The sequence below is a fragment of the Pestalotiopsis fici genome (genome assembly GCF_000516985.1).
Source record: "Pestalotiopsis fici W106-1 unplaced genomic scaffold PFICI_Scf_11, whole genome shotgun sequence".
NCBI classification, from domain to species: Eukaryota; Fungi; Ascomycota; class Sordariomycetes; order Amphisphaeriales; family Sporocadaceae; genus Pestalotiopsis; species Pestalotiopsis fici.
This window is the reverse complement of record NW_006917101.1, coordinates 2,482,317-2,508,087: the sequence shown is the minus strand read 5'-3', so window position 1 is coordinate 2,508,087 and position 25,771 is coordinate 2,482,317. Positions and strand designations below refer to the sequence as shown.

Genomic DNA, 25,771 nt, shown 5'->3' with positions numbered 1-25,771 from the left:
TAGAGTGGTGTCAAGTTTGTTGTGTGTTTTGATTCCACTGGCAGCCAGGGACAACCGGGTGCTTCCTGTTTCTTTTTTTCTTTCTTTCTAGACTCTCTCTGGCTATCCTGTCCGGGATAGATGGACCTTAACCTAGACAGGGTAGTTTGGCAGGGAATGCGATTCAGGGCAAAAGTCAAGAGTGTGCTGAATGAGGAATGATCTGTTCTCTGTATACTGTCCTGATGTCAGGAACAGGCAGTCCCAGTGATGTACTCCGCGGCAGTATGCAGACGGTAGACTGGAGCTTAAATAAGGTTGGTGGTGTGTCGAGGTTATTGGATGGACGGACTGGACCAAGACAATTCGGATTCCTCAGACTTTTAAGCTGGATGAGGGGAAGAAAAGAGATAAGTCGAATTCATCGCAATTGGTTTCTTTTACTTCTATGAAAGCCCGAGGGCTGTTTCCCTCTTCCAGGGGGGATTCTTGAACAGCTCGAAAAAAAATGGCGGTGGTTGGTTAGGCTCCTTTCTTTCAAGACAAATTCATGGGCTGGGGAATACGACATTTTTGGCCTGACGCAACAAGCGCCAAGCCTAGGTAGGTATTCAATACAGCCCTCTTTTTTATTCCCTCCTCCCCTCCTCAATTCATATATACTAAGACTTACCATTGTACATAATAGTGGATAAAAGAGAAATAAAAATAACCATGTCATATTTTCCGTACCGTACAAGCAGAAGGCTTGTCAAGGACATGGATGAAGCGTCTCACCATTATCAATTAATCTAGGTACAGCAAATCTGGGTGGTTGGGAGTTTAGATAGGTACTAGGAAGACACGCATGTGCTAAAAGGGTCGAGACCCATAAAAGAAAAAATTACCTAATGTAGGTACTGCCGTATTCCGCCAAGACTTGTTGTACGTCTGTTTTATTAATGTAGTTTTGGATGTCTGCAACGAAATATCACCAACTTGACCACTCCCAATAATCTTGTAAACAGGTGCGTAGTCGTGTGATCTCCTCTTCCCCGAACAGAAATTGCCATTAAATGCATCATCTACTACAATCAGACCGTTCAAGATTGAATCATGCTCAAGCTCGAGCCTCCCTCTTTCTCTCCCTCTGACATGCTCTTTCACCTGATCAAAACCTGGCAGGAAATATGTCTTATAAATGTATCCATGCCTTGCGTTAAGCTCGGTACCTGCATTGTCTGCCCTTGCGCCTCGTTCAGTCGTTTCCAGCGGTCCCATGTACGCATACATGCATTACTGGCCACATTGCAGGATCTGTCAAAAATATCAGGTAACCACCAATAGGGTACTGCAATAGACACGTGTCGTGCAAGTACAGATGGATATAGGCATGCTTACCTACTATTGCTCGACTCGATGGTTACAATGATGAGTTCGGGTCAAGGAATATACCATTGAGCATAACAGCACGGGCGACATGTATAAAATGAATATATATCCTAAGACATGAACACCACAAGAGAAGTTGTAAATATCCATAGTTTATTACGTGTGAAGATTGTCCTAAACATGGCTACCTTTCCATCAACGCCGGGCAAAACGCCATCCCTTATTGGAGCCCCCAGTCCCAAAATATCCCCTTTGTAGAAAATCAGGACCCAGATGCTCCAGTGTATGATGCCGACCGAGTATAAGCAATATATAAAAAAAAAAAAAACTCCCAAAGATCATGCTTGAAATCAGCACTTCCTCTTTTAATTTTCCCGGTGGCAGATAACCCATTTCATTCGTAAAATCTCTCGTTCCAATCGTACTGTAACATGTCCGTAGGCGCGGGCCACCACGACATGAGGGGACCTTCGATTTCGGCAACGTGCTCGATAATAGCCATGCCAGTCCGGCTGGCCTTGTCGACCCAGTCATACTCCATGTCCTCAATGGGAGTCGGCCACCATGACATGAGCGGACCTGTTATCGAAGCAACCTGGGGTTCTGTCTTGTCGACAAACTGGACGTGCTTGGTTGCCTCTGTGTCGCCGATCCTCTCCTGTGTTTCTCGCGGCTTGGGTACAGCCTCGCCTCGCCGCAGGATAGGCCGAGCATTTGCGGCGGCATCCTGCCGAGTCCCACTGCTCTTCTCATCGTCTTGGCGTTTCTCGACGTCTTGTTGTTGCCCGAGGAAGATGGGGAACTCAAAGTCGTCGTCCGAGATGGACATGGTCCCGCCTCGGCGCCGGGATGGGGACGGGGGAATCTCGACATCGCTCTCCTCCTCAGTGTCGCTGATTATGGCACTCTCGTCATCCGACGACAGGTCGTGGTGATCGCTCACGAGTGGGCTCTCCAGCTCCAGCGGGGTCTCTGCTTCAACATGGTCGTCGACCTTGTTGATCATGATGTGGCTGTCATGGCCCGCCGTTTCCAGGAAGAGTAGATGTGAAAGGTCGTCTTCGTTGAAGATGGCTACCTGACACGAGGTCGTGTTCTTGTCCAAGGAATCGTCCTCGAACCGACTTGTGCGTGCTGCTGCTGCTGGTTGGTTGAATTTGAACATGTGCGATAATGGTAGGTTCAAGTCAAAAAGTTAACAACCTTGACTTGTAATAGTAGTGATGAAGTGTAAGGTGTAGTTGGTCAGGTATTGACGTATCTCGTGGGTTTGTGTTATTGTGTGATGTCTGAAGTTCTGGTATATCGAGACTCGATGGACCAGCTCTGGGTGAGTCCTATATACATACAATCATCAATGGGCTGCTTGCTGCTCTTTGGCCCAGCCAGGAGCAGGCCGGCTTGGCTGGTCCGACCCTGTTTCGGCATTGTATAGGCTCCTCCCGCCAAAAAGACAATTAATCGTAAGTTGCCTGAGATTTCTGAAAACTCAATTACACCTATTGCATTGCCCTCCCGAGCCATTCTCGTTTCATGGCCCAATCTTGTAGCCATTGCAGGTTCCTCTGTCTGCGTGACTCGAATGATTTCCAGGTCGCCGGCGGACTCCGCGTAGCGCAGAAGCGCTGCACTGTAACAGAAAACAGTGGGCAGTCGTATGATCGGAGCGAACCGGCCTCTGTGCTGGCTGCCCGAAACCACCCGACGGCTCCAGTAATGAATGATGCTGCTTCGAGACTGGGCCATTTTGCCTTCCAGACACGGCAGAATCATGCATCGGGGGCGAGCAAGGAAACTGTAACAATGCGGTCGACCAAGTTCTAGAGCAGGAATGATCTTGGGACTCTGCGCTCGCTATATGAGTGCATCCAGGGCTGGCCGTCTCTGGCCCCAACAACCGATTCTTCTTTCCTTTCCTTAACCTATTCATGATTTTCCCGCAAACTGAGTATCTCGGCGACTCATCACATGGCCCAATTTCCAGGTCGTGAAGATGCCCATCTCGGATATGGGGAGAACAAAAGCATTTACGAAGACTTCCTGCAGCTACCCTGCCCAGCGTCGACTTGCATTGGACTGACTAATCGTGTCTGAGTCGAAAGGCAGAGAGCAAGTGCACATTTATCTGGGCAAGTTGGAAAAGGAAAACGTCCATCTAATCGCGTTCATATTGAGAGTTAGTTCTCCCGAGCTGGTTCTATTCTTTATACAGTTCAGCATGGACCTCGGGTCAGCACACGCAGCCTCATCCAACGAAGGCAGAGTAGAAAAAGACAAGGCAAGGGCAAAGTACAAAGTACTACTAGGAGAAGTGGGTATTCTGACTTTATTTGCCAAGTGCTTCTAGAAGGAGACGGGTTGAAGGTCTTATACTAATCCGCAGCGAGTATGAGAGAGAGAAAGAGACAGAGACAGGGAGACAGAGAGGTTCGGTCGGGACCAATCAGGACTATCCACAGGTGGTAAAGGACGAGCCAATCCAGTGTCTTGGAGGCTTCTATAGCGGGTCACTACTGGGGGCAAGTGGCCTGATTATCAGGCCACCACCGCAGCCTGGTTAGCTGTCGACGCTGTCGACTCGAGCGAGCACATGACAGATGCTGACACCCAACGACGAGCAAATCAGAAAATACTTCCAAGGCCTTTTTCTCCTACTTACCTGAGGCCCTGGCAAATCAATGCCAAATAAAGTCTTGCCGGCCGAAGTCGGTGCCGAGTTAGTTAAAGGTAGGTAGTTTGTGGCCATTGCGGCTAGGCCTCAGCTCCCAAATGGCTCATCCAAATGTTGAAATAACACCATCGGCTTGGTGTTTTCCTCCTCTTAATCTTCTCTCGTTTCTAATCATAACCACCACTACCACAACCACCCTCCTCTGCTGCTGTTGAACGATTCCTTTCCGCGCTCTGCGATCACAGCCGTATTTGGAATCTAGCACATTCTCTCAGATCGACCATCTATCAGTCTTGACAGAACCATTGATCAGGACCAGTTACTCACTGCCCTCGACGCCTCCGTCGTTTGCTGTGTGTCTCGCGTGTGCCGATTGACACTATTCGATACCTCGGACTGTACCAATCTTTGAGGGGAAAGGAACAATAAGACAACAAAGTAAAGAAGCCAGCTAGCAACATGATAGTCACTCGTCTCATTTCCCTCACCAACTTTGTGGTGGCGTCTTCAGCCCTGGGATTTCAGGTCTTTGTCCTGTACCCGTGGCATAAGCAGCTGGACGAGTCGTTCGAGGAACTCAAAAAGGAACATGTCAAGGTCTTGGACGCGGTCAGAGACGTTGCAAAAGAAATCGACCCAGACTCGCGCAAGGGCATCCGGAACACGATACTGGGCCGCCTGGGGATGAGCACGTCGACAAACGCATGAGTGCTCGATTCCTAGTATGTCATGCATGCCCATTGACAACGTCCGTCGATTATCTCACAACAACCGGGGCCCCCTCCCTTCTTAAATGTCCGGAGGACGGCCCGGCGTGGCTCGACTTGGCGGAGGATGGACCTCCGAGGACTGGGTGACTATTGTACCGGAGCGGCATGGTATTGGTGGAAACCATCAGGATAACGGGGGTTCCTTGTAACCGTCCCCCACCGTTGCCATAATTCCACCCCGACAGCGTGGGCCGACTGCTCAGCACAAGGGCAGCATTCGAAATCCCCCCAGTTTATCGAGATGACTGGGAGCTCTTCTTTTAACTTCTGTCCGAAATAGATTTGGACGGCAGCACGACGCGTGATCTCAGCTTCGAATACCACCTTGGCGTGAATGCAGGGGGGCATACTACTACACATAAATGTCCACCGATGCGTCGAAAGCGGGTTCATCTCCGCTATTATTTGTCTGATGTGGTTATCTCATGGAGCATGTTGATCGTATATAGATAGAGGCGGGTATAGATTAATCTACAGACCACTTGCCATAATTCACCCATACACCTTGTCTTTCTCTTTCACCAGTCTATCTAGCCATGACCAGACTTGGCCTTTTCTCGGCGCTGGCCACTGCCGCGACGGCGCAACAATCTGCCTGGGGACAGTGTAAGTGCTCAAGCCCCGTTGCAGAGTAGCAGTCCTTGCTGATTCCATGGTCAAGGCGGAGGAACAGGCTGGTCTGGCGAGACGGTCTGTGTGAGCGGCTATGCCTGCTCTAGCATCAAGTAAGCGCTGAGAAGACGTCACACCCAGCCGTTATTTATACCCATTGCTGTTCTTGTCACCAATACTCGTCTCCAGCGCATACTATTACCAATGTGTTCCGGGGTCGACTACGCAGCAAACCTCGACTGCGGGAGCTACCACGACTGGCGGCACAACGACGGCAACGACGACAACGATAGCTACCACGTCAGCCGGCAACACAACTCCCACAGTGTCCTCAACCACATCTGCTCCAAAGACGCTCGTCTCGGGTTACTACTGGATCAGGGCCGTCGAATCTCCAAACTACCACTCGTACCTACAGGCGGCCCCAACGGCAACGCCGTCCCCGGGGCCTGGTGATGCCTACTTGCTCTCACCGGGTGCTGCAGGCCAGTTCAATGTGGTCGACGGCCAGCTTGTCTATTACACTGGGGGAAGTGACCTTTTGTACATGGGCGTGGAGAACCCAACCAACAAGTCGCAGCGTACGCTAGAGACGTGGTTCAACAGCACCGAAAACGATTACGGTACCTTTGCCTTCCAGGGCGATACGCTGACGTGGAGCGTCGAGGATATCAGCAGACCCAACACTGCAGCCTGGCTAGTCTGTGGTGACGAGGGTCAGCTGTATATCAATACTGGGGCATATGCTTACGAAACTCCGGATGGGTGTTCCGATGAGACTGTACGTTGAAAACCAAAAGACACAACGTGGCGATCCAGCTATTTGACAGCTCCCCTAACCGATTGCAGATACATTATTATGGAGGCTCCACGGCAGATCTTTAGATTTGTTATAGAAGCCCGTAGTAAATTTGAGCGACAAGCCCTGTTGGCCGAAGCAGTGCGGATGAGACCCAGAGTGTATAAAGGACGTCATATTGGACGTATATGGTCATGTCGTGGTTCTCTTAATTAATGATCACCGAAACGATGACGTGGTGATTACAAGACCCGGACGCTGTCAATTGCAAGAACCAAGTTTGCTTCAATGGGGATATATTCATTTCATTGGACTATTGTACTCGTGTATTCATGGCAAGCCGAAAATGGGGAGATGCGTTGATATCTCCTCCCATCATCATGCCCGCAACCCCAACTCTCGAATAAAGATATCGGCGGCCTTTTCACCAATTGCCAGGGCCGTGTTATTGGTATTTGCGCCCACGTTCTCTGGCGGGATACTCAGGTCGGCAATCTTGAGGCCCTCGACTCCATGCACACTCAAATTCGCATCAACAACACCCATCTTATCGCGTGGTGCCATCTTGCAGGTGCCCAGCGAGTGCCATGTAGTGTTCACGTTCTCCCGCAGCCACTGCTCGATGGCAGCATCATCCTCGGGTGTGTAATCAATATTCTGTACATTTTCGAGAGGCGCATCCGTGTCGGCAACGGCTGCCTTGGACCCCTCGGGGAAGCGAGGGTGACCAACGGCAAGCTCGCCGCGGAAGTTCTTCATGCGCCGCATAATCTCTCGGGACTTCTTGTATGCCCATAATTGTTTCTTCAGGTCGATATCGTGATCATCGCTAAAGAAGCCAGTCTCGAAGTCGAGAGGGTCATCGAGTCCCGGGCCGGTAATGTGCATGTGTCCTCTAGAGTAGGGATAGGCTGTGTAGTTGCCCACAGTGACATATTGGCCCACTGGCACGCTCGCAGGGTCACCGAGGAAGCTATCATTTCGGGGTCAGATTCCGCCTACCAAAGTTTCATGCTCGCCAACTTCGTAGATACATACCAAGAAACAAGTCCCATCAACATCAAGGGACGAGAAGGAGCATCTTTAAAGTCCTTGTCCCATGCGCTCTGGAACTCGGGACCCATCGCAGCGATATCCTCATCGGTGGGACGAAGCTTTGCCGATATGTCGACAGCGTTCCAACCCAATATCGGGTCGTTCTTTTCAATCATGGCGCCAACATCGGCTCTGCCACTGAGTATGCCGTCAATGGTCTCGCCGGGCTCGAGGCTCGTCTTATACGGGTAAAGGACAAGGTTGTGGTCCTGGTAATCGTGGCCGACGCCTGGGAGATCCTCAACCACGGGAACACCAGCCCGCTTCAGAATCTCGGGGTTACCAACACCAGATCTCTCCAAGACGGGCGGCGTTCCGCAGGCGCCGCAAGCGACCACCACCATCTTGCGTGCCTTGACAACACGCATGGGCGTTTGGGTTAGATTGGTCGTGGTCTGGAAAGCAGGGTTTCGTCGGTACTCGATGCCAACTGCCTTCTTCCCTTCAAGGAGAACTCGGTGCACCTGGGATTCTACCACGACGTGGAGGTTCGGGTACCGCCCACTGCCGAGCTTGGGGTGCAGATAGGTGTGGGCAGTGTCTTGACGCTTGCCATCAGTCGAGACATATCGAAGCCAGCGTTGGTAGCCATTGTTTGCATCCAGGTCCTGCAGGTCTTCTATTTCTGGCCAGCCCACCTGCTCTGCGGCCTGTAGGAAGTCGTCTTCTGTTTTGCTTGCCCTGAATGTGCTGTTGGATACTGTGATGGGGCCGTCGTGACCATGGACGCTCTTGTCGCCAGGGCCGAGGTATGTTTCGAGCTTTTTGCATGGTCAGCAAGCCGCGGGAGGAGAGGCCCTTTTACGGAAAGAGATGGATACATATCCACGTGTATATCGTATACATACCTTGTTCATAAATGGGAGAAACTCATCGGCTGACCAACCCGGAGTGTTCCAGGCATCAATATCAGGCCGTTGTGCTCTTGTGTACATCATAAAGTTGATAGATGAGCCACCACCTAGCATTCCTCCAGAAGGCACAATAGGCTCTCGGCCAGCAAGCCGCTCAGACTTGTTGCCCTTGTAGAAAATTGCAGTCTTGCTAGTAGGTAAAAGGTGCTGTAGGAAGAATGCCGGGTTGACGACGCTTGGCTCATTGTGGTTGTTGGGGCCTCCCTCGACCATCAGAATGGACAAGTTTGGGTCGGCCTCGGCGATCCTCGAGGCGACAATACAGGCAGCGGTTCCTCCTATACAGATTGCCGTGTTGAGTATGGTATAACCAATTTTTCGATATATGAGGGTTTGTTCCGGAGCTTACCTCCTGCAATGATAACGTCCACCTCCTTTATGGAGTCGTCAAGTTGAGTGTACACGCCCATTGTGAAATAGAAAATATCTGCAAAACGACTCTCTTTGTGAAAATTGTTCTCGTGGGAAAGAGAGAGAGAGAGAGAGATGGAGATGCTCAAATCGGATTACCCAGAACAGGGCAGCGCGACACCCCGCACTTTATACATGAGAGGTGAGGCTCGCCAAGCTCGACGAAACTACCTATCATAGGGTCTCTCAGGTTGATTCCGATCTATACCTCGAATTAAGCGTGTGTGAGTAGCTCGTTCGCAAGTAACTACCTCGCAGCCCCTCTCTCACTCCCTAAGATCAGTCAGATCCACCATACTGGAACGGCCACGCTGTTCGAGGCTAACGCTGTACGAATTAAGCTGAGCCATCATATCATGTGTCCTGACGACTTGTCGATCGTCGTATCTGCCGATAGCGTGCTGTGGTGCATATAAAACTATACAAAAGTGAGTGGGGCCCTTTGGGTCTCCGGGGAAGGGCCTATCGTGGCAAAGATGTTGAACTTGTTCCTAGGGAGCCCGCCATGGCGTGAAGGGGTTTCCCAGGGGTCACGACATATGTATGTACAGCCAGTCTGTACATATATGGGTTATTCCAAGGGCCCAAGTAGAAGAGTCAGGAGAGGGAGGGGCAGCCATGAGGGTTCTCGTATCTACAGTGTCATGAAAACATGTGAGGATACCATAGGTAGGTGATTAGTAGACAGGTACGGCATGCTAGCATGAAGCCCCTCGTCTTGTAAAGGAAAGGACAGCGCAGATTTGGTATTGAATGAATGTCCACATCTGCTTGGCTCTCCCTTTCCACCCCAGCCCTGGGCCCCCCAGCTTTGCCCCAGCTCTGCCCCAGGGTTTCCTCGAGGGACTCAAATGCGTGCTGCCGCTGCCCGCCTGTTCTAACAATTTTCCCCCGCTCATGGTAGCAGCAGGGTCCTTGAGGGCTGGGCTCATCCAAAGAGAGAGAGGGTTCGCCGCTGATCCGCTCAAGATGGGGCTGGGCTTGTAGTACGATGTTTCCCCTCCCCCACGCCGTCGTCGTCGTCGTCGTCGTCGTCTTCGTTCCTTTGCAAACTATTGTATAATCCCAACAAGGGCGGTTTTGAACCCGCGCATTCCGTGGTTTCTAAGCGGAAATAAGTTGATAACCTGCTAAAGACCATGGTCAAGGACATGCCCGCTTTGGGGAAAATAGAATAAAATAACCAAACCGTTTTCATTTCCCCAGCTTCTCCAGGCGCGACTAGTGGGCTAGTCTTACTCTCCAATACTCCTCGGCTAACTATACTAGGTCTGGCCGCCTGAGCTGAGCAGTCGATCCCAAACAGTCGAGGGCGGGGATAATGGGGGATTGGGACAGGGCGACTCCACTCGCATTGCAGACGACTTGAGACGGATCTATCTTGGATCTGTCTTTGTCTCTACTAGCATCTTGTACACTAAGTATATGCCTGGCAAGCCTGGTGCCTTGATCTCGAATACACCGCCCCCCTCTCCCTCGGGGCCTCGAGGAGATCTTTCTGTAAGATTCCTAATGAATTAAAATAAAATAAAAACGTCCGGATTCCAGAGAGCGCCGTGCCACGTGGAGACCTTAGATCGCCCGCTGCGCCGGTCTCCTTGCTAGTAGAAACGACTATACGTAACCGGACTCGCTCGACTGATAGCAGGACTTCGCCTATAGCACCACTCTCTCTCACTCTTGTAAGCGCTTCCTTGTTCACCCCCATAATATTGCCGCGAGTCAGGACGTCTCCTTTGGAATATGGAATCAATGGGAACCAACTCACCAGCATTTCATCTCAACCTTTGACGCGGATCAGCAATTCTACATGTGAGGGGCAATACTCAACAAGTCAATAGTGGAAATTTCGAGGATACTGCCCATCCATCTTCCAATAGATCTATCCTATTTCGACGATCGTGAGGCGGCCGACTGCCTGCAAAGATTCCATTTGCCAAGGAATTTGGCGACTAGTATCTCTAACGACGCCAGACGGCTCTCGCTGGGTTGCCATTTTCCTGGGTGCATGCTGTAGGCTGTGGCCCGTGAGCGAGCTCCATCTGCTTTGGCCTGTGCCTGGGTCATCATTCACCCCTCTCGCGCTCTGTCTCTCTCCCCCTCTCTTTCCCTGTCACTCTCACCATCCCCCCTCGCCATCTTTTTCTCCTTCTGGCTTGCTGGTCGAGAACATATGATACGTATTGGCTTGCGGAATATAGAATGCCATCGATGAGCCTTACCTATGGATCGCCGCATCCACTCGTCATGGCTTGCCGCCTTTCTGCCCTAAGAGGCGACCATGCTAGGTAATCCAAGGCCTTTACTAGCTCGGCATGGTGTTTATTCTTCTTATTTGTGTATTACCCCGGACAGACCAGATGTACCATAGTAGCCTCATCGCAGTCGGTGTGCGTCCATTGAGTCTTGTTCTTCACTCACGTACATGGACCTAGGTAGGTGTCCCATGCTGCTCACGTGGCAAATAGTAGGAAAAGCAATGAGAGTCGCAACGTCGCTGGTCGGTCACATGATAGTTCCACAACGACAAGGCGCTGGTCTAAACTTCCATTTGTCCGCCCTTGTAATCAAGAGATCTCAATCTTGCAAGCAAGTAGACAATTTGGCCAAACAGAGATCCCGCCACTGTCGGGGCAAGCAACAAGACACGTGTTGCTCGAGGCAAAGCCGCCAGGCTCATCACTCGAGAGCGGCTGGCCTTCATCTACTCTACACCCTCGCCAAGCAATACTGTTAACCATAGCCATTCCTTTCCAGGCAGCTAGGCCCTACAGGATATTGTGGCCCTCAGCAGGGTACGTCGGGTAGGGCAGACGGTGGAGCGTGAGACTATGAGCGTTGAAGTGCCGTTCATGTTTAATGGATGCTGGACTATGTAGCGGACGCCTTCCCCGCGAGCCACGCTACGGCTGATTCTCATGGCTGCCGCCACCCTTTACCTAGGTACTATACTGTTTGTCGAGAGGGGTCCAGAGATGACCAACCGGCACAATGCCGATTCCGACAGCCAGTAGGAGCATGCAGTTATTTCCGAGCTCCATTCTAGAAACGTTTCAATGCGTTCAACGAGACATATGCGTCTGTTGATTGTTCCTTATGCTACTATTATTGAATGTCATGTCCCATTCTAGGCTCAAATCTTGTTGTCCATTCGTGCCTACACCAAGGAATATGAACAAGTTGAGACTGTGCTATGGGTGAAGTTTTGCTTCTGGGGTATTGTTTGCTTTGGATTGTGCCACGAGATTCACCTAGCTCTATATGGCTGTGCTGGTTGAGAGGGCTATCCTGACTTGTGAACCTCATGATATGAATTAGCTCTGCATGGCACCAACTACCTAGGTAGATAGAACGCCATTGGTCACTCGTCTGGTCTATGCAAAGACGGAATTAATAGAGCCTCGGCTCTTTGGACGGACGGAGAGTATCTACCTAGGTAGTTGCCCGTTGGTAGATCACTAGACAAGCTACCCGGTAGCTCTTGGAGGTGTGTTCTCACCACTTGCATTCGTCCTGATCGTGACGGCATTTCCAAGGTCCGGTCGGACGACGATCTTTGCTCGTGTGGTAAGAGGCAAGCCTAGGAGGGAGAAATAGCATGGTGAACCCTTGGAGGATGATGGTACTTTCAATGGCTTTGGTTGCTCGAGTCGCTTAATTGACTTTGACATTATGAACTGTTTGTGATAAATCTTTGCCGTTAGCATCTGTACGATTATGCCTTGAATCCTTTAGCCCCGCCGATCCTGTTTTCTACTGCGGCACTCGTCCTCTCCGGAATAACCGACTGCAAAAGTCAGACTGATTCGTTGATCCGACCGAAGCCCTTCTCCCGATATGGAATCCTTCCTCGAAGTACACCCAGCTACCCCCGTTAAAATATAATTTTGGCCCTGGAGCCACACGCAATGTGCGATAGTAGGCAGGCCCATAGGCAGGTAAGCATAGAAAACGACCGTCACGACGAATGGTCTTGCACATCACCTTATTTCTCAAGTGTCGCACGTTGTTTGGCAGGGTCGAGTATCTGTGCAGTTGAATTCAATTTTGGTATATACCCATTCCCATGATCCGAACGCCTTACTATGCATGAATTGAATGCAGCTAGTCCAAATACTTGATTCTGCCGTCCATTCCAGCCACTGCGACCTTGCTCGTTTCTTGTGGATGCCATTGTACGCAAGTGACGGCCTGGTCGCTGACCTGCATCTTGTGGTACATCTTGCACGTTTTCCAGTCCCAGAAGCAGACGTAGCCAGCAGAGTCGCCACTGGCAAGGAACTGACCGTCGGAGCTGATGTCGATATCAATACCTGTGCCGGCATTATTGTGTCCTCGATAGCCCTTTTTGCGATTTTGGCGGAACTTGTCGGTTGCGCCATAGACCACAATTTGGTTGTCGCTCGACTGATATGCCACATACTTGCCCGACGGATGCCGTGCCGCCCGAGTCATTGGGTACATGTAGGGCTCAGCAATATACTTGATTGGAACGGGAATGTTGTAGTCCCAAGCGCGTAGCGACTTATCGTCCGAGGTTGTCATGAAGCGGCGGTTGTCATCCACAAAGACAATGGTGTTGATGGCGTTGAGGTGGTGGTCGTACTCTTGCACCACTTCCCTCGTCCGCGTGTCGAACTGGACGATCTTCTTATCTGACATACCAGCCAAGAACTCGTGTGAGTGCTCTGGGGAAGGGTTGAAGCGGATGACGTGTGGTGTCTTTCCAGTTGTAAACTTGTTGATGCATGCGCCCGTTTCCGTGTCCCAAAGCTTCATCATACGGTCGAAGGAGGCTGATAGGAATTGCGTACCGGATTCGTTGAAACAAATATCTGATACAGCCTTTGTATGTCCAGAATAAGTGCGTAATAATTCCCTTTGGTGATAGACGTCGAAGATCTTGACGGTGGCATCTGCGCCGGCCGATAGCAAGAGGTGTCCAGAGTGGGGGAAGAAGCGTAGTCCGGTGACTGCCTTGTCGCCAAAATCCTTCCAGGTATGTACCACCTTTTTGGGTATGTAGTTTGGAGTGCTGCCCAACTCTTTGCGTAGGTTGATATCCAGGTCTTGCGGAACGTGCATATATGTGCGGCCCTGGTAGTCATACTGAGACTCTCCATGGAACGTTGTGGTCTCATCGCCAAGCGCCTCGACTTCTTTCCTCCTTGAAATGGCCTCTACGGGTGCCGATACGACTGTACCACTCGCGACGACATCGTCTCCGTCCTCGTCTTCGTAGACATACTCGACTTCTTCGTCGGTGCCGATTTCTTCATCCTCTCCGACCTCTTCGTATTCTTCCCGCTTGTACTTTGCCCAGGGGCCAACGTAAGCACCATCTCCGTCGGCAATGGTAGCATCTCCCTTGCCCTCGCGGCCAGCGCGTAGCCTCTTGGCCTCTTGCTTGATCTGGGCGCCTGTCTGAAACTCTCTCTCGGGACCACCCCGCCGCTCGATAGCACGATGTTTGCTCCGAAAAGTGTGTTCGCTGACAAAGGTCTCCTCGGCGTTCCCGGTCAGGACGTTCTTGCGCTTCAGTGCACTCGCCTCGTCCTTGAATGGGTTCGTGGGGCCAAACTTGGGTCGTGTGAGTTCTTCGCCCGAGTACTTGACGACGGCGTGGGCGGGGCCGCTCTCCTCGCGCAAAATGAGGGCATCCTGAGATGCCATATTGGCGGGGTACTCCCCAAAGTCGGCCATCTTTGGTCGATTGCGCAGATTTCGATTGGGATGCAGGATTGCAGCCGCGTCTGTTGTTCAGAGTCAATGTTGAGAGTATGTAACAAACGAGGATATTGGCAGCTGATGATAATGACGTCGTAGCTGGCAGGCAGCTGTGGGCCAAATTGCTGCCACCCCCAGGTCGGACCTTCTTGACGGTGCAAGAATAGTACAAAATAGAAAAAACAACAACAACAACAACAACAAGGAATAACTAGAGTACACGGACTGGAGTGAATAAATTAACTCAATTGCCGCAATGGCAAATATCACGGGAAAATCAATATTTCCATGCCAGCAACACTTCTTGGAGTTTTCTAGAGCACATAAGCCTCTGCATGCCCAAGGTGGGTGTAGTACTTGACCACTGCATACTTAGAGACATATGACAATGGTGACGTACTGAGCGACAGTGAATCATTGGCAGATACGAAGAGGAGCTTCATGACAAACCATGTACGTACGCAATGCATCCGACGCGTCAAAACATTCCGATTTCTCTTTTCTCGTAGCAAGTTTGGTGGCGCATTCGGAAGGAGGGAAAACAAACCAAAACACTGCACTACTTGTCTGGTAGTAGATTTTCCACGTCATGAACAGCAAGCAAGAGCAAACAAGCAAGTAAACTCGACAACTCTCGTTGTCTAGGGTATTTGTCATCGCAATAGTCGGGTACCAGATAGCCGCACAACGCCGATATAAAGGTATACAAGTCTGTCCAGTCGCGTTTCGTTGCCTATATTCCTGATCCTCTTGGCAGCCCTTGGTTCAAGTTTCCTGTTCGTCTAAGTCGTCCATATCATTCATGCCACCACCTCGACTCTTCAGGTGGTATATTAATTACCTCCATTGCCCACAAAGTTATATCAACAACTTTTGCAAAGTCACCACCAACAACAGACGACTTTGGCCTTCACACCCCCCTGATGCTTCTTATTATATGTCACCGCCCACCGATGCGTGTCTGTCTGCTAGTCGCCCACCGCCAGATTTAGCTCCCTTCCCAACCGTAACTGTTCACCACGTTGCCGCAACCGGATCAGATCCAGACGCTATGTAGCTTTGTAGATGCCATAGTGAGAGGGGAATCGCGCCGGCAGGACTGCGTCGAGAGTGGTCTCGTTGTGAAGCGCTCGCTACGTAGACCGGGCGGAATCCGCGTGCCAGCTTAGTGGGTCTCGTCCCTGATAAGAGCGACAATCATGCTGTAGAGATAAAAGAAGAACATGATGAGATGAAAGCCGAGCTTGATGAAGGATTCCTTCTTGTGGACGTTGAGCTTGCGGAAAATCTCGGTGGCGTCCAAGAGGTGCGTATTCTCGAGGATCTTCTTGACGTTCCAGGCGAGCAGGGGCAAGTTGAGGATGAGAGCAACCCAGTATCCATTGATTAGGAACAGGAAAGTCAGGAAACCGTGCACAGCAGCCTCGGGGATGATGTAAGTGTTCAAACGGTTGCAGAGGTCGATCGGGTTGATATAGTCGCTGTTTGCGCGCAAAAAGGTCAGTATCGCCAGCCTCGAGCCTCGGGACGGAGATGGGGGTGAGTTTGTCGGGCAAGTAGGATTTGACTGAGACGGGGAGCGGTAGGGAGGGACCAAAGGGGGGCCAAGAGAGACGACTTACCACTCAAGATCACTGTACATGATAGTGAAAAAGACCTGAAGGAACAGGTTCACGGCGTTGATCAACACCGCAAACAGGTATAACCATGCCTCGCCCGACATTTTGATGTTGTACTGTTTATGGTTTGGATAAAAAGATGGGAGGAGACGGCGTCGAGAGTCCGCGGGAATAGCAGTCTTCTGTTGAACCCTTCACAATAGGACGACAACGGGTAGCGCAGAGGTGCTGAGAGTATGTAGGATGTATGTAGACTGCCTGATCGACCCGTTGGGAGCAAGATTGCAGCTGAGGGAGGAGCTTGAGGTGGTGTGTTGTGCGTGTGTGGGTGTGGGCGTGGGACGTGGATGTGTGGATTGTTGGTGCGGGCGGGCAAAATGAGTTGCGTAAGTATGGAGTTTGCAGTAGGTAATGTTCGAGTCGGCTAGCTACTAGGTAATAATGTAGGTAAGCTTGGGCAGGCTGCAGGTGGTGAGGTATATGGCTCCATGCGGATAGGCTGGGTTAGCAAGGGCCCGACCTGGACCCGACTGGATTGAACTGACCTGACCTCCAGGGCTGTTGGCTTTTGGAGGACGGTTCCTCCGATGATGAAAGCGGCTCACCCACTCGCGCAGATTGGAAAAAGGCCGCTTCCTCAACCTGAATACCAAGGAATCTTACTTCCACTTCCCACCTGTGCTTTCTCTCTTACCTGCAATGCATGTGAGACGAGGCAGCACATTGCAACGATGTCATTGTTCAATGAGTTAATAACTGAGCTTCTGCCTGGAGAAATATGATACCCAATACCTCGTCAATGTAAGGTACCAACTAATCTATACCTACTGTGTAGGTAGACAGACAGGCAGGGATTCCCATTACACCTACTACTAGCACGGAGCTCTCTTCATATGGCTCCCATAGTATTCCGTGGCTGGAATCGCGTCCCCACGAGAGCAACGGTTATTGGAGCTACTTCTTCCAAGTATGGTACATACTACGTACTTGTCCTAATCACCAATGTGATACTATGCATGCCTTGCACAGGGCAGGGTATGTATCATGTACATAGTTGTGACTGGACTGGAGATATACACACATGCACAGCTTGGCTTCTCGAGTGTCCGAAAGTGCTGTATGTAAGTGGAAAACTTACAAGTTTACCTATACAACAAACATGCTCGCTGGTAAAAGCTCCTAATCCCTGCATCTCCCAACTGGGTGGCGTTTGAGGTTTTGTTTCTAGCTGGGTCTCATAATTCATTGACCTAACCAGTAAGAGTTGAGCCGAAAGGAAAGTGCATGTAGCATAGACAGATCTGGCTAATGACGGGCGATTGGAAAGTTGGGATGAATAATGAAACAATGAAACAGCGTCCTTGATCATGAATTTTATCGAGCTCTATATTCAATAGGCACCAGGTCCATCCGTTGAGCTCGCTCTGAACCTTTGACAAAGGCATGGGCATACTCATTGATTCACGCAATATACTTAGCTTTGCTTGGCTACTTGAGGTGTGTTTGTGGTTGTCTAAATTGCAGCATCCCGTCAATGGCACAAACTACCTACTCTCACACGCATCCCAGCATCTAGATCCAGTGGCATTTCAAATATCCCAAGCAAAGACAGAGAATGTCTTGTTGATCACTGCATCGCTTTCCCCTGTGCCTGATGGATCGTACAGGACACCGCTACGTGTCTACAACTCCCCCACGGGTCCAAAGACGTTCTGTGTTTTCGGCACTTATTACCAGAAAGGTAAACTTCATGGAATGCACGCGTGTAAGATGAAGTGCCGCGTAGGTAAACCAGATCATGCTCCAAACAACAGCTCATATTGCACTATCCGCTGGTCCCGTTCTCAACCGGTGCAGGTATAGGGATCGGACCTCCCGGGGAGCTCTCTTGCCTGGCGGTCAGAATTTCTACACCAGTCTCTGTCACGAGTAGAGTGTGTTCTGAATTTTGCGGTCAGCCAAAATAATTTGTTTGCAGGAGGATTTGAAAAACATGGGAAGACGGTATGACGATTGCGCCCGAGGCGCGTGTAGCAAACTTACCAAATTGGGCAGTCTTCTTGCCGTCAATAGTCGTACTGGTCCAGTTGTCCGGCCAGGTCACATCACGATATTTGCCAAGGGCGATCATGGGCTCGATGGTGAATGTCATGCCCGGCTTGCACTCTCCCACTGCCTTGTTCTTTGCATAGTGAGGCACGTTGGGTGGGCAGTGGAAGATGCTGTTGATGCCGTGACCACAGTAGGTGCGAATGACGCTACAATCCCTCTCCTTGGCATGCTTCTCAATCACATTGCCAAAGTCTCGAATCAACGCGCCCGGCTTTACGAGCTCAATCGCCTTGTCCAAGCACTCTCGCGCTGTCTCAACCACCCTCACGGCATCGGGGTCGGCTTTGGCACGGTCGCCTACGTAGTACGTCTCGTTGAGATCGCCGTGAAAGCCCTCGTGGTAAAGGGTCACATCGAGGTTGATAATGTCGCCGTCTAGGAGAATGCGCTGATCCGGGATACCATGACAGATGACCTCATTCGGCGAAGTGCAGATGGACTTGGGGAAATGGTTGTAGTTGAGAGGAGAAGGGTAGGACTGAGATGGCATCATTAGTTCTTGTACCATTCTTCTTTTCCCCCAACAACGACTTCGGGGCTTTTCCTTTCCCCTGTTTGCTTACATTGCGTTCAATGCATGCCTTGTGGCAGACCTCGTCCAGGTAATCAGTGGTAATGCCAGGCTTCAACTCGGCAGCCACTATATCCAACACTTCTCGGGCCAATCTGCAGACCTTGCGCATACCCTCCTGCGACTTGGCATCCAGAATCTCAAACTTGTTCCTGTTGATCAGGCGGGCGCTCTTTGGGATGCCCGTCTCGGCATAGTCGGGATGTGGTATCGACTTGGGCACGGTGCGCTTAGGCGACAGCGGATAGACAGGTCGTAGAGATCCGGTGAAGGGATACGAAGGGAACGGGTTGAAGAAGCCAGTTGCTGGATCAGGTTTAGAGACGACCTTCGGAGGGAAAATGCTGTGGAGAATACCGTTCTGAGTCTTGCCCTGCGCAGTCTTGTGCATCGACTTGTGGTCGCCCTGTACGCATTTTTCTGGTTAGATGCAGGAAGCTCATTGACGGGGAGGGGGGAGAAGCCATTTGGGGGAACGCGAGAGCTGAGAAGGAACGAGATGGAGTCATGATGCATACCCAATTTTTCTTGAAGCAGTCCTGGGAGCAGAAGAAGCTGTCCTTGATTCCCAGCTTCAAGCAAGTCGGGCACTGCAATGAACCAGCATCGTTTTCGCAGTCGGCGCCGAGACACTTCTTCTTAGCCGGAGGTTCTGTGTCGGTCATGATCGCGGGCGTTTGTGGGTGGATCGTGACGTCGTCCTTTGATAGAGAAGAGGAGCAAGTTGGCCGGCAAGGTCCTCAAAAAGGTCAACAAGGCGTGAGGCTGCTGTGGAAAGGAACGGGAAACCAGTAGTAGTTCACCGTCTTCGTTTGGCTGCTTTGGTCCAAATCTGTATTTCTCGGCGGCCCGGGCAGTCGGTCGTAGAGGTGCCGTACTCAAATGAATGGGGGGTTCCTAAACGGTTGCCCCACCATAAAATTCATCCCGCCCAGCTTGTACCTAATAGTGACAACACTCCAGAGCTGGAGCTCGAGGGACACTAAATTGGGGGGGGGGGCAAGCAAGACAGGCTAACACTACCTAATGTACAGGCGGGATGAAGTTCCTAACACCACCTATGTACTACTACTGTATGTCTTTAGTGGGATTCAGTGTTCGGCTTTGGGCGGCCCAAGCCCGGGGAGTCTGCGAACTTGAATCATCACCACGCCTTGCCGCTATATGCCGAGTCAGAACAGACAGACAGACAGACAACAACAATTTGCAGCAAGATTCTTGCCGAGACATATCTAAGAACAACACCAGTCGTTTGTCAACAACAGATTGTAGACTGCCTTTTCTGGTGAGTAAGCTCATTATAACGCTGTTTTTGGCAGCATGGTCACCGTACTCGAGCCAGACAGAACCTGACACGACGTATCAAGACAGAAACTCTGCTGGGTTCATCTCCGAATTCGCTCAACATCAAAACCCAGCAGCAACTATTTACACTTTTACCATATACCTACCTATACATACTTGTCTCCGTGCCCTATCTTTAAATTCTAGAGCCAGTACCATTCACTTTACAGATTCATTACTTTTTTCCTCAATTGGACGTGTCGTGCTGTATACCATCATGGCTCGCCAGCAAAAGTTTGTCGTGGTCGGCGCTGGACCTGTAGGATCATTGGCTGCTCTCTATGCTGCCAAACGTGGCCACGATGTAGAGATATACGAGTTGAGGAGTGGTAGGTGCACATACACTAGTTCTAGACCTTATGCAGCGACCAGGCGAGATGGACGACATCTACAAGTCGATCCTATGAGCTCTTGTGCTGACACGAACGCACGGCAGACCTCCGGGATCCCTCCACGATCCCGCTCAACTTCACCAAATCTATCAATCTGGCCCTTTCAGAACGGGGCATTAATGCCATGAGCAATGCAGGATCTGAAAGGCTTCTGCAGCATGTCAAGTCGGCTACTATTCCAATGGAGGGCCGCATGATCCATGGCAAGAAACCGTCTGGTGATCTATACGAAGAGGCACAGCTTTATGATATTCATGGAAGGGTAAGACGCTCGCTTGCTACTCGGCTCGATACTCGATGCGTGGCCGGTCACTCACCAGTTTTCAGACAATCTTTGCTGTCGACAGAGCAGACCTTAACAAGCGTCTCTTGGACATCTTGGAGAGCATGCCGAACGTGAAATTCTTCTTCAACCACAAGCTCACGGGAGCCGACTTCAAGAACCAAAAGGCATGGTTTGAGAAGCGAGGCCCTAAGGGAACATTGGGTCGCGGAGAGGAAATAGAGATTGATTTTGACTTCATGATTGGTGCAGACGGCGCTCACTCTGCAGTACGATACCATCTGATGAAGTACGTTCGCATGGACTATCAGCAGACGTATATCGACACCAACTGGTGCGAGTTCACCATTCAGCCAAATGCCGCCGCTGCTGGTGATGGCTTCAAGGCAAAGTTCAAGATCTCACCACATCATCTTCACATTTGGCCTGGAAAACAATTCATGTTCATTGCGATACCGAGCGAGGTTCGTACACTCATTCTAGCCTTACTTCCTGCACGTGAACACTGGCAGACGCATTTGGCAGTCACATGAGCCACATGTCGCACTCAGGCAGAGCTGCAAAAAGCACATGAGGACTTGCTGACACCGACTTCTAGGATGGCTCTTTTACGTGCACGCTCTTCATGCCTAGCGGCAATTTTGCAGAGCTGGAGGCCGATTCATCAAAGATCCCAGACTTCTTTGATCACCATTTTCCCGGAGTCACGTCGCTTATACCCCGGGATGAGCTCATTTCTTCCTTTGTAACCAACCCTCATCTTCCTCTTATCAGCATCAAGTGCACGCCTTACCACTTTTCGAGTTCGGTCGTGGTTCTGGGCGACGCTGCACACGCCATGGTCCCCTTTTATGGGCAAGGAATGAATGCAGGCTTGGAAGACGTGTATACACTCTTCTCGATACTCGACAAGCACAGTGCCCAGGAAAGCAATGACCCTGAAGACCGGTCCTCAACCGATTCAAACATCCAGCGAGCCTCGGCGTTGGCCGAATACTCCGAAGTGCGTACACCAGACGCGCATGCCATCAACGACCTAGCACTACAGAATTATATCGAGATGCGCGCATCCGTCTTGTCGCCGACCTACCGGCTGCGGAAATCGCTAGAGGAACTGTTGTCCAAGTATATCCCAAGTCTGGGGTGGCAGACCAAATACTCGCGCGTCAGTTTCTCCAATGAGAGATACTCGGAGGTGATTGCCAAGAGTGATCACCAAGGTAACGTGCTTATCCGGGTTCTTCAAGTACTCCTTTTTGGTACACTGGCAGGCAGCGCAGTTGGTCTTCGATACTGGCGAAGCCCAGGCTCTCTCAGCTTGGCGCGGCTCGTTGGTAGCCTAAGAAATCTCTCGAGATATTAATCCTTGTTCCAGGATGTCATGTATGCAATCTTGGCGTCAATTATGGTAACAGAAGACACACAATGTATTATTCTAAGTAGATGTGACGCATCGGGCAAGCTGTGGTTCCCCTTGTGACTGGCGTAGATCAATACAGAGTACGTAGAAACTCACGTGCTCGCCGATATCATACCCAGAGTGCTCTCCTGGAGGGAGACGCAAGTAGCGCCTACGTTCAAGCCGGAGGCTGAATCGGAGATAGTCCATCATCGTAATTTGTCCCAAATGCTTGCGCCAAGGCTGCGCAGGCATCGTGAACTAGTTTTTGTCCTACTTTGTGCAGGCTGCAGTACACGGCAAAAAGGGTTGTCAATTAGCTCGTTCGATCTCGCCGTCACAATAAACAAACTTGAAAGGCGAATGAGATGCTTACCCTGCGAGCACCAAGATACTGTGTGTGCCACCCTTGTATATCTCGACCCGAGTTGAGACACCTGCATCCCTCAGACTCTCGCCAAATTTCATGGCTTCCGGTGCAAGTAGGTCGCACTCTGAGACTGCAATAAAAGTTTGTGGACTCTTGGCCAAGATTTCCGTCGGCGCAAAGCACGGAGATGCATCCCAGTTTGCTGCCTCGGATGGAGACGAGAAATACTTTTCCCGATACCAAGTCATGCGCGAGGGCGTGAGCCAGGGGGCATTGCGAGAGCCATACCATGCAGTTTCAACAGTTGCAGTATTGTCAATCACCGGGCAGAGCATCATTTGGAAGATGGGCCTTGGCCAGATCCCCACGTGCGAAACCTTGAGTGACAAGATTGCTGTCAAACAGCCGCCGCTGTATGCATATTGTTAGCCACCTCATTGCTTTGATACAGGTGAGCATTGATGCCATTGTCGGTCCAATGGAGAGTCTACATACGCTGACAGGCCCCCTATTGCTACCTTTGATGTGTCAATATTGAGCGTGCTCGCATTCTTGGGATCCACGATCCATTGGTATCCCGCGAGCACATCGGTAGCAGCAGCTGGATAGACGTGCTCAGGAGCATGTCTGTAGTTGACTGAAATGACTACACAATTCACGACTGCGTCATGTCTGGATCAGCTCCCTGGAGGGCAATGGTGGCGCCCATGTCGAGCAAAATGAACAGATAATGAAAGATGGCAAAATCCTCTCTGGCCGGATAGTTTTACTCACATTTGCAGATATGGCTTAAGAAACCGTTCTCGCTACTCAGCCCACCCATTACCCATCCACCTCCATGGAACCAGATGAGCACCGGCCACCCACTTTCTGGTGCATTGCCCTCTGGTGTAAACACCCGGACCTGGAAAGTTCCAAGATCTTTGTCATACACAGAACTTACTTTGACCAAGCCCTGGCCACCGAGAGCCAACGGAGACGGTCTATTCCGGCTGTTGGGATCCCAAGCTTCCGCTTCGGACGGGACTACGTACTGAAGATGCTCGTCGTGAAAGGCGACATATTCAGGGTCCAGGAGAGGTCGAAGTAACGGATGAATCGGTTGATATGCAGTCCGCGCCTCGGCCTCCATGGCGTGTTATGGTATTGGTGCTGTGTGTCAAAAGAAGTCTCTCAAAGTGTAGTCCGATTCTAGCTCCACGCCGAGTGAGCCAACTTTGGTGGCGGATGATAGGGTCTCTTCGTGAGATAGAATCAAGGGATAGTTGCTTTAGATGACCTATGAATGTGCATGTTAGAACATCAGACGAGGGTAGTACACTGATTTATATGTCCTTTTGCATCAGCTTACATGCCGGCAGTCACTGGGGGAGTTTGCCTGCCGGAACCGCCGAGTTCACTATCGGAGCTCCACATGAATGGCCGAAGCAGCGCGGCCGGCTGGCAAAGAGTTGGTTATTGGCCGAACGTATGGTAATTCGACCAATTCACGATCCATTAACAAAGGTATGATCAAAGTCACGTGGAGATGTTGTCATTCCGTATCTGGGTGTGACAGAACATTTCGATTTGGATGTTGATAATATAAGTCTTGACTGTTGCTAGATGATACACTTTACACTGAAAGAATCAAGAGCGAAAGTTGATCTTTGCGTGCAGCTACTGCATGGTATCTCCAAAGTAGTTTGACTGCTTGGTTTCATATTCAGTCGCTCGTGAAGGAAGGCATAGGTAGGATGCGTCTAGACGATACATCAATATTGGCAATCATTCTGAATTTCGATTCAGATTAAAGTTGCAAACATGTGCTCTGTGTAAGTGTCTTGATGTATTCTGAGATGGGGCCTGAATTCGATATCGGCAAGGGCAAATAAAGTAAAACATTGAACAAGTGCTCCTCACACGTCACTGCCTCTAACGGTGGGTGGGATGACGTTGATGTGGTTGATCGATGCAGTATGTGCTTCTGGGCCAACTAGGTAGGTATGCAATGTACGTTGATTGGTTGGACATCGCAAGACACAAATGGAAGAAATGGTGCTTGTACCTGATGTACCTACAGCACATGTACTATATAACCTCTCCCTCCCCCTCCCCCCAGAATAGTGCGGGTCAAGCTGGACTGCTGCAATGCAATCAATCTGCTGGCCGAGAGTCGGTAACCGGGTGCGGTGCGGCTCTTGGAGCGGGAATGGGAATACATGGGGACGGGGATCAGGTCAGTCGCGTGGTGCGGCGGACTACGACTACTACTACTACTACTACCACCACCGTAGTGGGAAAGGTCAGTTATGTTGGTAGTAGGAAGGCACCTTGAGTGTTATGAAGGGCTAAATATGTCGCGTATGCAATCTACCCACCTATGGCGTCAACTGTCGTGTCGGAATACCTCGTTCTCATCATGAATGCTCGCCCCATGAGATTGCGTCTTATATGCTGGTTAGTCCTACAGTGGCCGGCAGGGGCTGTTAGGTAGCATGTGGAATCCGAGAATTGTTGGGTGGGTTTTTATTTTCGGAAGTGATAAAATTATCAATCTACCTACTAATGATACTACTCCCTAGTCCAGATCTAGTTGAGCTGCGGTGGTGCGGCCGATTGTGAGAGGTTTTTCTTTTTTTGAGCAATGCCACTAACAACATACTTTACTGTGCTATAATGTACATGAGGATAATGCGTAGCAGTCGAACTAAGAAGAAGCAGCTCATAACTGTATTGCCCTCGAGGAGAGGGAGAGAGAAAAAGAAACGGCAGACGACGAGCGAGAGCCAGTATCTGAGGTAATGAATGTCACACTATTCAGCTGCTGTGAGGTCGGCATTTCATTGCGGTTAGTGCCGATGATGGCTAGAGACGAAACCCCGGATGAATCCGCCATGATGAGGAATCCATCTCTTTGGACTTGGTCACGATTGAGAAATGTGCTGGGATGTACGATATAGGCTGGTGGTCAGTGGTAAGTAGGTAGGTACACAGGAACAAGTACTTGGCCAACGTCCAGTCTGTGCTGGGATTGGTTGAGCCTCGGGCATGGCTGGAGTTTGAGTATTATGGATACTCAATGATTCCAGTAGCCAAGCTAGGTACGGAGTACAGTCTTGATCCCGCCAGCATATACATTTGAGAGAAGGGGACGTTTGGAAAGAGACAAGGAGAAATATTACATCCTGGTGAAATGTACCTTGTTATTGTACACCGGTGACGAATGGGAACATTTCAATCAGATCATTATTGTTTACATTGGTATGCTCGTAACAGATATTTGATATTGAATTTCCGTTTCGAGGACCCAAAGCCGTCGTCATTGGCATCATCAAGGGAACAAGGAAGGG

At 50.5% G+C, this 25,771-nt stretch overlaps 8 protein-coding genes across 8 annotated transcripts; 2 read left to right on the top strand and 6 right to left on the bottom strand.

Annotated features, from left to right (window-relative positions):
• Nucleotides 1-1,744: 1,744 nt before the first annotated feature.
• On the bottom strand, nt 1,745-2,515 carry PFICI_13751 (uncharacterized protein; the record flags this gene model as incomplete). Its single annotated transcript, XM_007842332.1, has 1 exon — nt 1,745-2,515. One exon carries the CDS (start codon nt 2,513-2,515, stop codon nt 1,745-1,747), a length of 771 nt encoding a protein of 256 aa, XP_007840523.1.
• Nucleotides 2,516-5,327: 2,812 nt separating this feature from the next.
• Nucleotides 5,328-6,288, top strand: PFICI_13750 (uncharacterized protein; the record flags this gene model as incomplete). Its single annotated transcript, XM_007842331.1, has 4 exons — nt 5,328-5,397; nt 5,453-5,516; nt 5,593-6,184; nt 6,253-6,288. The coding sequence occupies 4 exons, from the start codon at nt 5,328-5,330 to the stop codon at nt 6,286-6,288; spliced, it is 762 nt and encodes a 253-aa protein (XP_007840522.1).
• Nucleotides 6,289-6,580: 292 nt separating this feature from the next.
• PFICI_13749 (uncharacterized protein) lies at nt 6,581-8,621 on the bottom strand (the record flags this gene model as incomplete). Its single annotated transcript, XM_007842330.1, has 4 exons — nt 6,581-7,175; nt 7,241-8,058; nt 8,146-8,489; nt 8,561-8,621. 4 exons carry the CDS (start codon nt 8,619-8,621, stop codon nt 6,581-6,583), a joined length of 1,818 nt encoding a protein of 605 aa, XP_007840521.1.
• A 4,105-nt stretch (nt 8,622-12,726) lies between these two features.
• On the bottom strand, nt 12,727-14,325 carry PFICI_13748 (uncharacterized protein; the record flags this gene model as incomplete). Its single annotated transcript, XM_007842329.1, has 1 exon — nt 12,727-14,325. One exon carries the CDS (start codon nt 14,323-14,325, stop codon nt 12,727-12,729), a length of 1,599 nt encoding a protein of 532 aa, XP_007840520.1.
• Nucleotides 14,326-15,514: 1,189 nt separating this feature from the next.
• On the bottom strand, nt 15,515-16,072 carry PFICI_13747 (ER-derived vesicles protein ERV14; the record flags this gene model as incomplete). Its single annotated transcript, XM_007842328.1, has 2 exons — nt 15,515-15,830; nt 15,972-16,072. The coding sequence occupies 2 exons, from the start codon at nt 16,070-16,072 to the stop codon at nt 15,515-15,517; spliced, it is 417 nt and encodes a 138-aa protein (XP_007840519.1).
• A 1,721-nt stretch (nt 16,073-17,793) lies between these two features.
• On the bottom strand, nt 17,794-19,316 carry PFICI_13746 (methionine aminopeptidase 1; the record flags this gene model as incomplete). Its single annotated transcript, XM_007842327.1, has 4 exons — nt 17,794-17,909; nt 18,012-18,558; nt 18,644-19,057; nt 19,170-19,316. 4 exons carry the CDS (start codon nt 19,314-19,316, stop codon nt 17,794-17,796), a joined length of 1,224 nt encoding a protein of 407 aa, XP_007840518.1.
• Nucleotides 19,317-20,212: 896 nt separating this feature from the next.
• On the top strand, nt 20,213-22,033 carry PFICI_13745 (Kynurenine 3-monooxygenase; the record flags this gene model as incomplete). The annotated part of the gene is made up of 4 exons (XM_007842326.1): nt 20,213-20,324; nt 20,432-20,649; nt 20,715-21,134; nt 21,269-22,033. 4 exons carry the CDS (start codon nt 20,213-20,215, stop codon nt 22,031-22,033), a joined length of 1,515 nt encoding a protein of 504 aa, XP_007840517.1.
• Nucleotides 22,034-22,441: 408 nt separating this feature from the next.
• PFICI_13744 (uncharacterized protein) lies at nt 22,442-23,571 on the bottom strand (the record flags this gene model as incomplete). Its single annotated transcript, XM_007842325.1, has 3 exons — nt 22,442-22,850; nt 22,935-23,100; nt 23,214-23,571. The coding sequence occupies 3 exons, from the start codon at nt 23,569-23,571 to the stop codon at nt 22,442-22,444; spliced, it is 933 nt and encodes a 310-aa protein (XP_007840516.1).
• Nucleotides 23,572-25,771: the final 2,200 nt, after the last annotated feature.